This window comes from Thermobia domestica, chromosome 2 (genome assembly GCF_964235325.1).
Source record: "Thermobia domestica chromosome 2, izTheDome1.hap1.1, whole genome shotgun sequence".
NCBI lineage: Eukaryota > Metazoa > Arthropoda > Insecta > Zygentoma > Lepismatidae > Thermobia > Thermobia domestica.
This window is the reverse complement of record NC_137455.1, coordinates 98,503,133-98,520,007: the sequence shown is the minus strand read 5'-3', so window position 1 is coordinate 98,520,007 and position 16,875 is coordinate 98,503,133. Positions and strand designations below refer to the sequence as shown.

Sequence of the window (16,875 nt, the reverse complement as noted above, 5' to 3'; positions counted from 1 at the left end):
TTGAGTTGCTATACGTAGAATTTTTCGAAAACTGAAACGGGACGACCTTCTATGTGTCAGTTTTATTATGAAAGACGTTCATAGTTCATGAATTCATTTATGGTCTCTTTATCTAGGATGGTGCTTGGAACAAATTTTACCTCTAAAGTTTCCTACCGGATCGTTCCATTCCTATCTTCTCAGCAGTACGGAACGTAACCAACAAAAGCAAAAAAAAAAAAAAAAAAAGAAACGAAAAGAAAAAGAAACATTCAAATTTAATGCAGAATATTGCAAATTTTGCGATGCGGTTTGACGCAAGCCGTTACGCAATGTACCCGTAAGTTATAATAGTAGTTTAACCTAAATGAATATTATTGAAACATAGCCATAATTAGTTGCTGGATTATTTGTGATACGTTGCAATCTGAAAATTTAGCGCATCATAGTCATCGCAAACTAAAACGCCTATTTTGCTTTACGTGTTCCCAAACTACCACAGAAGGAGGCCACATGACTATACGAAAGATCTCTGAGTAGCAAGAATTCATTTTGTTAGTGAAGTTAAAAGTGAAAAACTTAAAACCAGTTTTGCATAGATGGCAGCATTGCGCGGCAGGCCGTAAGTGTGTTTTTGATATTGTTGGTGTTGTAAATTAAGTGAGTTTTATATATTTTTATAAAACGTAGTCTATAGTTCCAATTTATATGTAGTATCCAGTGGATAAAAGTACGATAATTAGATAGTGATCATCGTAATATAATTGTCTGGTAAGCTTGTAACAAGAGATTTAAAATTTGACATATTCATTGAATGGCCAGTATTATGAAATTTGAGCGAGAGTACCGTTATCCAATGTTTACGTCAAAACTTAACTACGTTGCTTGCGGTGCCATGCACGGGTAAATGATTTTCATCAAAGAAAGCTTGGTGTGTTCGTGTAACTTCCAGATTGTGGAGTTTCCATATCATTAGTCATAATTAATAATTAAAATATTGCTGTGAATGTTAACGATTTTTTCTTCCACAAGTAAATTAGTAATTTCATTTAATTGATTACAGTTATATCAATTTAATTGCTCCACATTATATAAGAAACTTTTTGAGGGAGAAAATTGTAGATATTTTGAATTAGTCCGAGTAAATAATTTTTTCCTTCATATTTGCTGGGTTAAGGAAATGCAAGCGTCTAATGAAAAAATCCATTAATTACCCAATTTTAATCGTCGGTTCTTGTTTGTTGTTTTGAACTGAATGCAACGCTTGTAGTTAATGTTCCTAACACTATAATAATTTGATACGCAAAGAGTTTCAAGTTACTGGCATTCTAAATTCAAGGTAATTTCAAGAAATTTTTTTTATTGCAATTAAATTTTACAGAATAATGTAGCCTAGATATTTAATGTTGCACATACAGTATTTGATGTGAAGGTAGGAAGTGAGAATTTATTTTTCCGTTATATTCTTATTATGGTACTATTTAATTTCACCCCCAAAATCACTTGGTAGTGATTTCGGTTCGTTATTTGTAACTGACGAGTATAAGTACAGTGTAAACGTATGGCATAAAACTACACTGCATAAAATATGAACCAGCTTGTGCAAAAAGGCCACTAAGAAAGCACGAATGCTATCTACCCGGGTCTGGGTTATGTTTAGCAAAAGGGATCCAGAAGCAAGTAAACACAACATTTAGAGGAGAAATGAATGATGCAAGTATTTAGACCTGACATAACGTAAACTCGACTAGGCCTATGTTTAGCAGAAGGGGTCCAACTCTTTTCTCTAAAAAATGTTACAAATTTTGGTAATTTCTGTTCACATTCGGTTAGTTTAGGGTAGGATTGGTTAGTTTAAGTTAGGCTAGGCAAGTTTAGGTTACGTTAGGTTAGTTTAGTTTACGTTATATTAGTGTAGGAATCCCGCAAAATTTTCCAAAAAATCATAGTATTTCGCTTATTTCTACTAATATTACGTTAGTTTAGGTTAATTCAGGTTAGCTTACGTTAGTTTGTGTTAGGTTAGATTTGGTTATGTTATGTTACGTCTAAGCACTTGCATCACTCATTTCTCCTGTAAATTTTGTGTTTTTTGTGTGCTTCTGGACCCCTTGTACTAAACATACCCCCTCAACTAACCTAATATACGCAGAAATAAGCGAAATTCTATCATGTTTTCGAAAATTATGCTGGACCCCTACAGTAACATAAACCTAAACGAACCCAAACCAGGGTGGATTGATTTAAATCAGTCTGATTTAAATCACTTGATTTTTTTAAATAAAAATCGTTGATTTAAATCCAATTCCGAAATAAATTAATTTAAAGTGAAAATAAGTAAAATCCCGTTTCTGCTCTGTTATTTCGATTATGGAAGTTAATAATCATAAAACAATGAGACTCAAATGTACAGTGTAGTATGAAAACAAGTGTCATTCAGACGATGATTAGGGAAAATCCAGTTTTGAACAGGTAACGGAGCAATCCTGCTTTCTTCTTTTCGTAACATTGGGTTTGAGTTTTAAAATCGTTAACTATTCCAATGGGGAAATCACCATCGATTATTAAGACAAAAATTCTTTTTTGTGTGTGTCTGTTTTTGTTCCCAGATAATAGGACGTATTTAGAGGAATCCTATCCCGTCTCCATTTTTTTTTTTTTTTTTTTTTTTTATAACTTTAGACGAAATTTATGTATTTCATGCCGCAAGATAGTTCTGAGTTTTTTTAAAATATGCCCCTGCCAAATATCAGTAACTTTTGTGAAAAAAAGTGTCATTTTTATAAACGTTGCTGTACTTTTTCCTTTTTACTTACCTTTTAAGTTGTATCACCTATTTTTAGGTGATAGGGTAGAATCTTCATTATTCGATTAGAAAAGTTCTAATAAGGCTTTTTACTTCGTTTTCTTCAAGACTGGAGTCATTTTAGAACACGTTACATATGCTTTCACGCCTTTCTGCGTTGAGGTATAGTGTGTGATGACGTCATAAATTTAAAAAGATATTTTTTGTTATGCGTATTATTATTATTTTTTGGCGGATTACATTTTGCAATCAGAAGACTGAAATTTTGCACACTCGTTCAGTGCACCCCTTAATAAATTTCAGATCTCTGCGTGGAAACAGCGGGGTCCAGAGGGGAAAAAAATGTTTTTAAAAAATGATATTTTTAATAAAATATAGCTTTTTTCGTGAATTTCCCGCCTCAGATTGAGACATATGAATTCTGAAGAAAATGATATACGTACTATGCTCCTAGGATAAATAGGGATCTCTCAGGAAACTGTTACCTGAGATCCTCTTTTATACGGTAATGTGGGGTATTTGGGGAATATTATTTTTCGCGGGCCTACTTTTCCACCTACATGATTTAAATTTTACACATTTACTCAGTGCACCCCTCAGTATTTTTCAGATTTGTTTCAGATCTCTGCCTTAAAACAGGGGGAGAGGTCCACAGAAGTAAAAATAAAAAAAATAAAAAATATTTTTAACAACATTTTTTTTCGTGATTTACCCGCCCCAGATACATGATGGAGACATTTGAAGGGTACCGTTTGAAAATTTGTTTTATTCTGAAGAGAATAATGTACAAATCATGATCCTAGACAGGGTTGGCTGGTTTAAACCAAAAAAAGAAAAATGTTCGTAAAAGTGTAAGTGTTCGTAAAATCTTGATGAACACACATTTGTGGCTTACAACGTTTCACCCCCGTATATTATACTCAGACCTAAATTCCCCATTCATTACTCAAAGAGATTATACCACAAAAGGAACTTTTTTTAATATATAAGTTTATGAATATTTCTTTCGTGATTTTTTTATAGTTTGTTATTATTGTTAAGCAATTGCAATCAAAGAAATTCTAAATATTGTTTCGTTTTAATAATGTTTACTATTGATAAAATACATTGAAATGCCGTATTTTTTTTTTTTTGGGGGGGGGGTATACAAACCTCACGAGAGGCATTTATTGAAATCATAAGTATCTTTTGTAACTATTTATGTATAAATGGGTCAGAGCCAAAGTGGTCTCAAATAATTATTCGTGTCTTTATTCACTTTTCTTAGTGATATGCAAATGAAGGCGTTGTATTTCTTTAACTTGGACTAATAAAAGTCGTAGTGAACTAACTTGGACTAAATTAGTTGTTTTGTACTCGGCAGTATTTTGAAATTGTCCATATGTAATTCCGTATAATGGTTTTACTTGTGCAACTGATTATCTTTTTTCCTTCTGAAATGACTTCTTGACAGTTATGTTAACGAGTATGTAGATATTACTACAACGTTTATTATTATTATTATTATTATTATTATTATTATTATTATTATTATTATTATTATTATTATTATTATTATGAGTCCGTGAGGAGTCGGCAGACGTATCGCATTTGTGGCCAATTAGTCCCAGTTCAGAGTTCAAACGGAGGATAATTTTCTCGGATGTATGCCGAGAAGCGGTTTGGATTCCACTTTGGATTTATGTGACCCCTTGTAGCATAAATCACCAAAATCAATAAATTACATAATAACACCAAGGCGAGAAAAAAACCTTGTTTCTGTCTATATGTGGTATAAGTGCGTAGAGCAAATTATTTAAACAAAAAAAGTTTAAACCCAAAAAAACTGGTTTTCTGTTTTTTTCAATAAAAATCATGGTTTTTGCCAACCCTGATCCTAGGATAAATAGGGATGTCTGAGGAAATTTTTATGTTTCATCTGGGGCATTGTGGGAATGTTCTTTGCTTATTGTTAAATAATTTCCTCACACTTACTACTCAAGATAGAAGCTTGAAATTTTGTACACACATTTAGTACACCCCTTAGTATTTCCCAGTTGATTTTGAGATCTGTGCGTTAACACAGGGGAATCCAGAGGGGATCAAAATAAAAAGAAAAAAAGTTTAAAAAATGCCGATTACTCTCTAAATTTCTCGCTTCAGGGACATGATACGGAAATGTGAATGTTACCGTTTCAAAAGCTGTTGCTGCTGTTGATGCTGTAGCTGCTTGACTGAAAGTCTATAATTTGCCTTTAAAAAGAGCCATAATTTAAAATTGTTAAGAAACATTGTTTGGGATTGATATAGGTTAACGATTGGGGATAATTCAAAATTCAACCCCAATACTTTCACTTAAATAGGATAATTAGCATTTAATACTAATTCCTAATGCTTTTTCTTCAGTTCGCACCTTGTATTATACGAGGAGAAAGATTTGATTTAAATCAAAAAAATCGTGATTTTTTTTTTTTTTTTCACCCTGACCCAAACTCACCTGAACCTAATGTCAACAGGAATTACTAAAATTGTAACATTTTTAGAAACAATTGCTGGACCCCATCTGCTAAACATTAGCCCCGGGCTAGGGCAGGAGCGCAGAAGGGGGTCCCGAGCGGAAGGGAGGGCGTAATATTAAGTTTTTCTTCAATGTTAGTTAATCTGTAGGGTAAGTTTGTAGGATCATAGCAATTGAACACTGGGTGAAGTTAGCAGAAGAAAATTATTATAAAGGAGGGAGAATCAGTAATTAAAAAATCGAAACATGAAAATAACCACTTCTGGAGCTACTTGATTTGTTTGTATGATGTTGAACTTGTCGTGATTTTTCTTTGTAGAAATTGAAGCAAAATGGTTCGCTCTTGAGCCATATCCATACTTTCAGCTCAATTATTGTAGATTTACAATAGCTGTCCCACTAAATTCTTTCCATATGCTGTGCTTTTTTTCCCCCCACAAAATGGACTCTTATTACCTTTTAACATTGTATTTCATAGATAGTGTTGCATTTCTCTGTGCAGGTTAACTAAAGGAAGGTTTAGTCGGTAGATACTGCGTTTTCTTTACTAAATTCGAAGAAAATTCCTGGTAGTACGTGCCTTTACAAAGATGTACTACCCACCACTTGAGTTTATTAAATAAGCATGCAAACATTTGCCTTGTATAGCCAAGACTTCTATCCCGAACCAGGTCAGGGCGAAGCTGGATGGTACGCTCAAGGGTCCGTAGCGACAAGGTACGAATCGTCGTTCGGTATGTCCGTTAATGATAACAAATTCGAAAAACACACTAATCTATGTTATTCCCACCCTCCTGGCCTAGTGGTAGCACTGATATGTTTGGTATCCGGGATTCTGGGTTCGATTCCTGGTAAGGAAGTCTTGAAGTTTAAACACACTACGATGGTTTGGATTCCATCGTAACCCTGTAGGTCCACGTCCCACAGCTTCGGTGCTGAAAAGGAATGTTAAAGCCAATCAATCTATCCCAGGTAGTAGTTAGTACCTTCTCTGTCACTAGGGTTCCGTAACTACACGTAAAAAAAAAATCTACATGACGCGTAAAATATGTAAAATACGATACTTAAAAAATAGAAACGAGACTGCAAAATAAATCTTTTTTTTTTTTTTTTCGCGCTGGTTACTATTTTGTTTGGTACACAGAAAAAAGCTTTACAAGGTTCCTTCCAAATTTGTGTGAGCTCTCGCTGGAATTTGCACTTTCATAAACTACCACATTGACTTGATAAAGTAGCCTTGCGTGTATAAATGACAAATAAGTACTACGACTTCCAAACGCATGATTTTGTTTATACAACATTTCATAAAGTTTTATGGTATACGGATAAAATCTTGCAGCTGAAACCTCACCGGTCAAAATTTCGCGTGGCCTGATCCTGGCCGCCGAAAACCTCGTTGAGCCAATACTCAGGCTGAAATCTCGTACGGACAAAACTTCGCCATAACAATACAAGCCTAGATATATAAGGGTTCCTAAGGTCAATATAATAATAATAACAAGAACAACCTGTAAGTGCTCAATTTCAACACTAGGAGCCAAAAAAGTTGATTCAAAATGAATCCATAGATATAATCGTAAAGTAAACCTAAATTAGAAGAAATCTTATCCATCGAATCTATTTTAGTTAAAGTTTTTGGTGAGAATGAAGTGTAAATACCACTAGTTCAAAATGAATGAAAAAATCTACTGTCATGAATCCTTGAGTTAAAAGGAGAAACTCTGTGTATATAAACTCCGTATTAAAATATATAAAAACGTGTTCCATCGTTCTCAGAAATTCAGATTTCAAAGGGAAGGAGACTTTATATAGTTTTCCTCCATATTTAAATCTCTGTGTTGTCAATACTTGAAAACAGCTGGACCATTTGAAGTGAATTTTCTGTCTGCTGTACTGTATTCGGATTTATTTTTAAAATGCAAAAAGGCGATTTTTTTTTCTAAATTTTGTTTCACTAAATATGTGTAAATTGAAAATAATTTCTGTCCGTTATAAAGAGATACAATACAATGTTAGTACCATGTTGCGTGCAGGAGGGGGGAGAAGACTTGTCTGGGTCCATATCAGAGAGTGCCCGTGAAATAGATAGAAAAATATGTTCCATAACAATACATACCGTATATTCTTACTGAGATAGAATCTGCTTACGAAGGGACAAGTAAATAGCAGACATTGTGACAGGGTTTGAAAAAACCCGGGCTTTTTTGAAAAAGCCCAACCCACCTGGGCCCATATGGGTATTTTCGGGTATTTTCGGGTTTAATTGGTTTTTTTCGGGTTTAATCGGGTTTTTTCGAAATATTTCAATGTTTTTGGGGTAAAAGTGTTAAAATGTGATTTATATTTCAAGATTGTCATTTTCACAACTTGCAACAGTTTTCTACTCACTGCTGTTTTGAAAACAGTGGCCGCCATATTGAAATTTTACATTCGATCGCCGAGAAAATCTATACAGCAAATTTAGCATATCTCGTGCTTCCACCGTCAAAATTTCAATTTAAAAGACTGAAAATTGCGCTTCGTAGCGTGGATACTCGCTGGTTTGAAAACATGGCCGCCATTTTGATATTTTACGTTGGTATACCGCCAAAATCTATACAAGAAATTTACAGTGTTTCGTGCTTGTACTCTGAAACTTTTAACTTAAAAGGCCGAAAGTTGTACCATGTAGTGTGTGTGGTAGAGGAAGACCAACTAATTGAGCTGATTGTGTGTTTAACGTCCCTTTCAGCAGCGAGGCTATATGAGACGGGACCTACTGATTAACGTGAAATCCAAACCACATAAGCTCCCTCCGAGAAGCAAACCCTGGTCCCACACCGAAGACGCGTACACTAACCGCATAGCCATGAAGGAGCTTGGCAGACAAACGAATAAATGTAGATGAAGTCATCCAGAAGCCTGACTGACGTTCGCCAAATATGAATACCAAAAGGGGTCTATTAATTTAAAACAAAGATAGAGTTCATGTTGTGTGATGTTTTAAAATGTCTTATATGAAATCAACATCTTCCAGCGTAAATAAACCTGCCATATTTTCTCCATGAGAATACGGGACACCTCAGATTCCGCCCCCCCCCCCTCAACTTTCCAACACAATGCAATGAGCTGTAGTCTGGTTATGAACAAAAGTATAATAGGCCGCGGTGGCTCAGTGGTAGAGCGTTCACCTCTAGTGCATGGGGTTCCTAATTCGATCCCAGCTCGCGCCAAGTGAGCTTTGTGGTGGACAAACACCTTGTGCGTGGGTTTTCTCGGTATTCTCACGTTTCCTCCCACTTTCTTCATTCCGTTATTTTATTCATTTCTCATCACAGTCACCTTGAGCATAGCAGGCATAACCGTGAGACTAAAACTAAAAGATTTTATTTATATTTTTTCAAGAATATAATAGGCGAAAGTTCACTAAGCAGCAGCTGCTTTTCGCTGTTCGTACCCTGCAATTAATTGTACAGACTGAAAATGCTTAAAAACTTAAGATATGCTATAAAAATGCTTTACAGGAAAACAATATGCAAATTATTTAAATCAGTGGTACAATCTACCTTCAATATTCTTCGCGCGTTTAGCAATATTTATTTACATGGCTGTATTTGCCAAAATTACGTTAGTCAGTTTAATCTGATGAAAAGCTGATTTTTCTTCTTGTGTCGTGTGTAATTGTCAGGATCAGATTTACACTTTTCTAAGACCTGGACCAAACCACAATTCTGTGCCCCTAGCCTCTGAAAAAGATTATAATTCTTGTTAACTTATCTAATGTGTTGCTGGAGAAAAGTCAGTCATCTTCCCTGTGTTTGTAAATGTAGAAACACTCAAAGCTTTTTTTTTTTTTTTTTTTTTTTTTTTTTTTTTTTTTTTTTTAATTTCCAGAGAGTATCTGAGTTTGCATGAAGTGCAATGGAAAAAGTAGCATTGCAAATTTCGCTCGCTATCAAGTCGTACAGGGTGGTGTAATAACATCCTCGAAACTGTTACATGCAACAGCTACTGTTCATTCACTAATTACAGGATTCCCAGCCAATGTCAGAATTTTTTGTTTTTCACTTTTCGAATAAGCTCATTTTGATAGCAGAAATAAAACGGAGTTAAAGTACGGGACATTTCCCTGTCCCGACTAAATTTACGGGGAGGCGGTACATCGGGCCCAAAAACGGGACTGTCCCGCTTTTTACGGGATGTATGGCAGGCTTAAGCGTAAAATTAATAGTTTTATTGTTGAAGTATTCGTTTCTGATCCTTCTTCGTTTAATTCGGGAATTCCTCGACCATTTCTTTCACGGCGTGTACATCAAAACTTCCACTAGTAGGGAAATTTGAACTCAGCAGTTGAAATAGTAAGCGTTACATAGTCTTCGGAACCTCGAGCATTAATCATCTCAAATTTGACAAGAATTTTTACGCTATTGCTGGTGTTGATTCTACAGAATGCTTATTTGAAGAGTAGCAACAAACAACTGAACTAAACTGTTATTGTTAGAAAACCAAATTTTAGTTGAAGAAACTTGTGTTTTACATCAAAGGTAAGAAATAATATTAATAGTTTTACTAATGTATTTACATATGTACTATTAGTACCGGCACCTATGACCTTAAACCCGTCAAACGTATGAGTGATAATGATCCTCGGTGTCGCCAAGTCGACGAGCACAGTATTCACGGAAAATATTTTCTAAAGTACAAAATTGCTTATTTTACTTCAAATAGGCTATAAGCATAATCCATACATTAATTTGTTCTATAACTATCTCAAGCTAAGGTGTTTTTATATATATATATATATATATATATATATATATATTCATTTAGTGCATTCAGAACTTTATAAAGGTATTATGTTGAAGGTTGTTGTATACCTTAACGTGAAAGCCTCTAATTCGCCCAAGGAACGTCTAAAATCTGATAAAAATCACTTTCAATGTGATCGCCTTAGTTGTATCAATAATATACTAACAAATAGCTCAAAAACCCAGGTGGGTTTTAAAGTGGGTTTTTTCAGGTGGGTCCAACCCGAAAAAATCCACCGGGTTTTTTTCGGGTTGGGCCCACTTGGGCAAACCCTGCATTGTGAACTGTAAACAGTAAAGCAAACTTCTTTAAATGTTAACCAATATAATATAATAGAAAGCTGTAAACACAGTATGCACGTATCACACCACGATAGAAATATATACCAGCCTCTGTAAACTACAAAGATCTGTAATATTGAGAGCTGAACAGGGTTGGCAAAAACCATGGTTTTTATTGAAAAAACCAAATAAAAAAAGTTTTTTTTGGTCTAAATAATTTGCTCCACGTATTTATATTACATATGGACAGAAATAACTTTGTCTCGCCTTGGTGTTATTATGCAGCAACGAGGTTGTGCTGGAAGGTTTCACATAAGCGTAAAGCGGAATCCAAACCGCTTCTCGGCTTACATTTGAGAGAAATTATTCTCCATTTGGACTGAAAACCGGGACTATTGGCCACAAATGCGATGAGTGCCGACTCACTCACGAAGGACTCCTGATAAAAATACGTTGTACTGATCTTGACATACTTGTTCATATAATTGTCAAGAGTTATTTCAGAAGGACAAAAAGATAAACAGTTGCACAGATGAAACCATTATACAGAATTATATATAAATCGGAAAACTCCCGCCTTAGCCATTGAGAAAATCCTGTGTAAATGCAAAGCAATAACCGAAAAGTCTCGTTATTGCTTGGCATGTAAAAGTTTATGGTCAACGTATCATAATCAGTACGCTAAAATTGAGGTATCAAATTAGAGTATGTAGATATCATTCTATTAAATTAAAACTGAAAGTCCAATCCAAGCTAATGTTGGAAGCTACATAGGCAGTCGATAAATTTTGCTAATTTCTATCAATATATTTATGCAACCGTGGCTTCTTTATAAAACAACAGGCCCATTCGGGCATACAATTTGGTTTCGTTTCGTGTGTTTGGACTTAACATCCTTATGTAATACCGAGGTAAGAAGAAGACTTTCGCTTGAAGTGACATCCGTACCGCTACTTGGTTTACACTTGAAAGAAGGGTTGTGGTTCGACCGAGAATTAAACATGGGACGCCTTGATTAAAAAGTGAAAAGGAGATAAAACTAATGCAGGTGTATATGATGTGGAAACGTCAACATGAAGTTCATACTATTTAAAGCATTTTTCGTTTTTTTCTAACCAGTTTTTTTTTTGAAAAAACCAGGTGAGTTAAACCAGCCAACCCTGCTGCTTAATATAATTTAATTTGCAATTTATTACAGAGAAAGGCATTAAAAAACATTATTTCAAGCATGACTCATGCTTTAGTTATAGTTTGCTCCTTTTGGTCCCTTTCATATATTTGCTTGTAATTCACAACTCGTAAACAATCCTAACAACTGTTTCGACCCCATACGTCATTCACGCTTCTTTAAATTCTTTCTTCTTGGTGTAGTCTCGTGGTGATTTCTTCTGTTATTCTACCATCTTCCGTTTAACATACTATGTATAATACAACCTTCAGAGATGTTCTGAATGCGGACAGTAGATTGTCCAAGCACAACAAGGGTTGTGGTGTGCGAAAAATCTATACAGAGCAGTGACTGGGTAAAGAATGAATAGGTCAAATCCATTTCCAGAATCTGGGGATATACCCTTTCTGTGTAAGAGGATGAGATATTAAGAATTGCCAGCATGGTGCAGTAAATTTACATACATTCACCTTCGAAAATTTGCACGAAGAAATTACCAATCTGAAACCTCATTCGTAATTTCAAATAATGAGCTGCTGCTTAAATAATAATAATAAAAAAAAAAAAAAATACATGACAACCCTGAATTGGCTTTCATAACGACATCTTCATCACACGATGTCTTGTTCCCGAATGAAATTGCCTACCCCGTACCAGTGAAATCAACAGCTGGGAAATCATTTACTACAATAACATCACAGGTCTTTCTCTTGGCGAGCGGGCAGTACAAACCATGTAATCTGAATAGATGAATATCACCTTCACGAGTGAGGAAATGTGTGGCTGTTCAGGGAACGGACTGAATAGCGTAATGGTTAACGTATCGGCACAGTACGCTGAAAATCTCGGGTTCAAGTTCCAGTCCAGTCGTACATTTTTTCACTCTTTTTGTAACAATCTATTGTAAATTTATGCTTAATTAAAATTTCGTCATATAAACATAGCAAAGAAAAGAGGGAGATGTACACCCTCCATTCCAAAAGAAACCGAACGTTTAAAAAAAAAACAAAAAAGCAATGTACATTTTGGAACAAATCATTTTTATTAATCAATGTATTCCCCTCCTGCATCGATACACATATTTGCACGCTCCAACAAGTTGTCAAACGACTTCTCCACGTCCTTTATTGGAATGGTCTTTAGGACGGCGGTCGTCGCCTTCTCAATGGCATCAATCGATGCGTGCCACTTTCCTTTCATCGCCAAATGCAGTTTCGGGAACAGATAGAAATCGCACGGAGCGAGATCTGGTGAATAGGGCGGATGATCCAACCGAATAATGTTATTTTTGACCAGTTACAAGTCGCGAACGATGTGATGGTGCATTATCGTCCAAAAGAGTCCAACTGCCGATTTCGCGATATTCGGGCCGAATACGACGAATTCTTGCCAGCAAACGCTTCATGACGCCCAAGTAAAACTCTCCAGTGACTGTCTGGCCGGGCTGAACAAATTCTTTGTGGATAATTCCTTTTGAATCGTAAAAACAAATCAGCATCACCTTAACTTTTGACTTCACCAAGCGACTTTTTTTGGGTGTTCCTTCATCCGGCGCTCTCCATTCAGCACTTTGCCGCTTTGTTTCGGGCTCATATTCAAAACACCACGTCTCGTCACCAGTTACAATCGATTTCAAGAAGTTTCGATCCTGCCGAGCACTTTTAACGATGTCTTTGCAATGCGCAATTCGATCAACTTTTTGGTCTTCGGTGAGTTTGTGTGGTACAAACCGCGAATTAACCTTCTTAAGGCCCAAAACTTCGGTCAAAATGCGGTATGCGGTTGTTTGAGGAATGCCTAATTCCATTTCAATAACTTTCACCGACAATTTTTTGTTATGTTTGATGAATTCACGCACTTTTTCTTCCGATAATCCGGTTCTGGGACGGCCTGATCTTTCGTCATCATCCAGCGTCTCTCTACCCGATTTGAATCGCCTGAACCACTCGTAAACTTGCGTACTTGATAGACACTCATCACCATATGCATTTTGTAGCATTTGGTGCGTTTCACTAAAAGTTTTACCCAGTTTAACACAAAACTCAATTGCAGCTCGTTGTTTGAAACTCATTTTCCGACCGATGTACACAACACACTGACAGTTGAAACGCAATAACTTTGTTGCCGTGCATCCAAATGTCATGACAGTTATACCAGTTGTCAATGAGGGACTACGCCATCTACCGGTAAAATATTACAACAGATGGCACTAGTGGTACTATTTGTTTTCAAAAGTTCGGTTTCTTTCGGAATGGAGGGTGTATCCTACTTGTGAGCTGTATTGGAGACTGAAGTGTTCACATTGTTCATTGCTATAGAAGTCCAAGAGAAATACCATAATTTGCCGGGCATTATAATAATAATAAGAAGAAGACTATCCAGAGAGTAACTCACGTTTTGGAATGAAAAGACGCAAAGTGACGCTCTTACTCTACTTTTCGACGTAGTTGATGAATAAGTTGCATACAGCGATGAACAAGCTTATAAAATGCATTGTTATAATAGGTTACAGCCTGTGACTTCAACCATTCCTGCAGCACGCAGCCTGAAGGTCTGCGTCGTCATAAAGCTCTGCGTTGCTAGTCAGGTCTTCATGTGGAGAAGGAAGTGGTAGTCACGTGGTTTAATCCGGGCTAAATGGTGGGTAGTATAAAACCTTTCAATAAAAGTCCTGTACAAGTTCCTGAGTCGGCTGAGTGCAGTCGGGCGTTGTCAGGACTTTTGCACTCATTTCTTCTCAGCGTTTGTTTTGAATTGCACTTCACAATTTCTGTAATTTTTCACAATGCTTTTTCCAGCGGTAACTGTTGCACTACGTTCCAAAAAGTCGACTGACAGAAATAGTTAGCAAGAATTTTCTGGAAATTTGTGGTGAACAGGTGTGTCCCCACTCAATGGATTTTTGTTCTATTTCATAATTAGCGTTCTTAACTCAAATCTTGTCCTCAGTAACGATATGATCAATAATGGTATCGCCGTCTTTGTTATAGACCTGAAGGAATTTCAAAGCGGCTGTCATTTGCTAAGTTTTGTGTGTTCAACCCATCTTGCACAAAACTTATGGTAGCCTAACTTTTGTGTCATACTTTCATGTAATAAGCTCCGTGAAATTTGAGGAAACTGAAACGAGTGGTCTGTTATCGTAAAACGGCGATTTTGACGGATCTTATTGAGCTTTGCGACCCATTCATCTGTCACCGTGTTCGGTCAGCCACTTTGATCTTCATCGTGGACGTTTTTTGCGGCGATCTTGAAACCACTTTCACTCATCACATCTTTACCGTTAACTTCACACAGTTGTCGGTGAATATCAATTGATTTAATCTTTTTCGCCAACAAAAATCATATGATCGACCTCACTTCACAACTGATGGGATTTTCAATCGTATCACTGATGTTATCAATGTATTATGGACAGAACGGAAGAAGCACGTATTTCACACGCCCACAGCTGAATGCATACTCAACGGGCGGAAGACTCTGCACAAAATGACAGCACTAGCGGTACCCCACTTGAGTGACTTTCTGGATAACTCTCATAATAAAGATTTTAGGGCCAAATGTTACGGAGGGAAACTGAAATGAATTTTGTTTGACATTCGAATTTAAACTTTTATTTTCCGAATTTTATTTCCCTATCCGTATTATAAAGGCACAAAATATTTTACGTGCAGGTAAAAAAAATATAGTATTTATCAATCATAGAAGAAAAAATGTCTTACTGCATGATATCACCAGTAATTTGTATAAGGATATCTGTATTATTTTCAGGAACACTGCTTTTATCATATAAGTACACAAATCTGAGAATTAAAAACATTTATATAAATACGGAATTAGTACTACCCATGTATAATTCGCACCTTATTTTTATCTCAATAATGTTGGACAAAAGTTGTGCATTATGCACAACAAAATACTTTAATAACAATAGTGTTTGAAATTAAATCAATAAAAGGATTTAGTTGTTTTTTGTGCCAATCACCGTTGAGAAAGGTTAACAGTATAAAGTAGTGTGATTCATTTTGCCATTTCCTATTTCTTCTACAGCATTAATGTAAGTAACAATAAAATTATTACTGTTACTGTACTAAATTTAGTTAGCAATAAAAACAATTTTTCTGACGTTCTCACCAGTTTCGTGAATTGTACAATCCGCGGCAAAAAACCTGCAACATGAGGATGTAAGTTTATTGTGAAACTACGCCTAACAGCACAGGGAATGAACATAACGTCTAAGTGGAACGAATCACGCCAGGATAAACCTCGGCCTCCTCCCGTGCATACTTATTTTGGAGCTAAAGACTTCGTCATTTCACAATAAACTTACATGCTCATGTTGCAGGTTTTTTGCCGCGGATTGTACAAGGGTCATTCCACGTCAGTTCAACCAAGGGTTTTAACCCACTATCTCAGATTTGGATGAAATTTGGTAGTGTTATAAAACTTTTCATGCTGATTACAAGTGTGTAAATTTTATTGCAATAGCATTAGTGCTTCAGAAGTTATTGCATTTCAAAAATGAGAAGAAAATCCATTTTTAACAGTCGCGACACGATATTTTCCAGTTTTGTAAGAACACTAAAACAATCATATTTCGGTTCCTATTAATGTCATAAACATTTTTTTTTTTTTTTAATTCAGATTGTCTTTAAGTTATTTACCATTGAGAACATGAAAACTTTCCTTAGAGCTGATAGAAAATTTATAGAGTCATTTGAAAGGTAACATTTTGAGGGAAGAAAAAAAACGCCATTTTGTAAACTTCAAACCTTAATTTCTCAAAATCCTCATCATGGATTTCAATGAATTTGTTTTTGTTTGAAAGCTTATTACATCTAGTATCACATATACAAAAATTGTGATGGGCCATCCAATCACTGAGATACCCCTGTCAGTGTTGCCAACTGATTGCAAAATAAGTATTTTCCAATAACTTCCATACGATTTAACATATCCACCCCAAATTTGGTATAAGTACTCTTCGGTATCCTAGAAACACGTCTATGAGCATAACCACTCCTCCCAAGCAACCCAGTTGTCAGGGTTGCCAACCAACTTCAGGCTTGCCTGTTACAGCGTTAGATGCATATGTGCCCACACTGCATTATTACGTGCGACATTACAAATATACGAAATCGTGTGGACCAAATACCCCTAATTACTGAACTACCAATTTCGTAAAAATATAATATATATATTCAATTAATAGAGAACACTGTGTTCGACATCCTACTAACCTGTACGTAGGGCTCAAAACCCGTATTCACTCTGCTCTCATTTCCATACAATAGCGAAATTCGTCTTTTGCTTTCTTTTGAAAATGCCCATGACACTAGAAAAAATACTACATGGT

At 35.8% G+C, this 16,875-nt stretch overlaps 1 protein-coding gene across 4 annotated transcripts in view; it reads left to right on the top strand.

The window, feature by feature from the left end:
- Positions 1 to 468: 468 nt before the first annotated feature.
- Positions 469 to 16,875, top strand: part of lolal (longitudinals lacking protein-like) — a 36,576-nt gene continuing 20,169 nt past the window's right edge. Inside the window, exon 1 of one of the 4 annotated variants that reach the window (XM_081744208.1) lies at positions 469 to 601. In XM_081744208.1, coding sequence (XP_081600334.1) covers positions 579 to 601 — 23 coding nt within the window. In that variant the 5' untranslated portion in view covers positions 469 to 578. Of the gene's footprint in view, positions 751 to 1,132; positions 1,319 to 16,875 lie in introns of those variants that run through there. The other 3 variants (XM_081744219.1, XM_081744227.1, XM_081744238.1) reach the window with 3 other exon arrangements.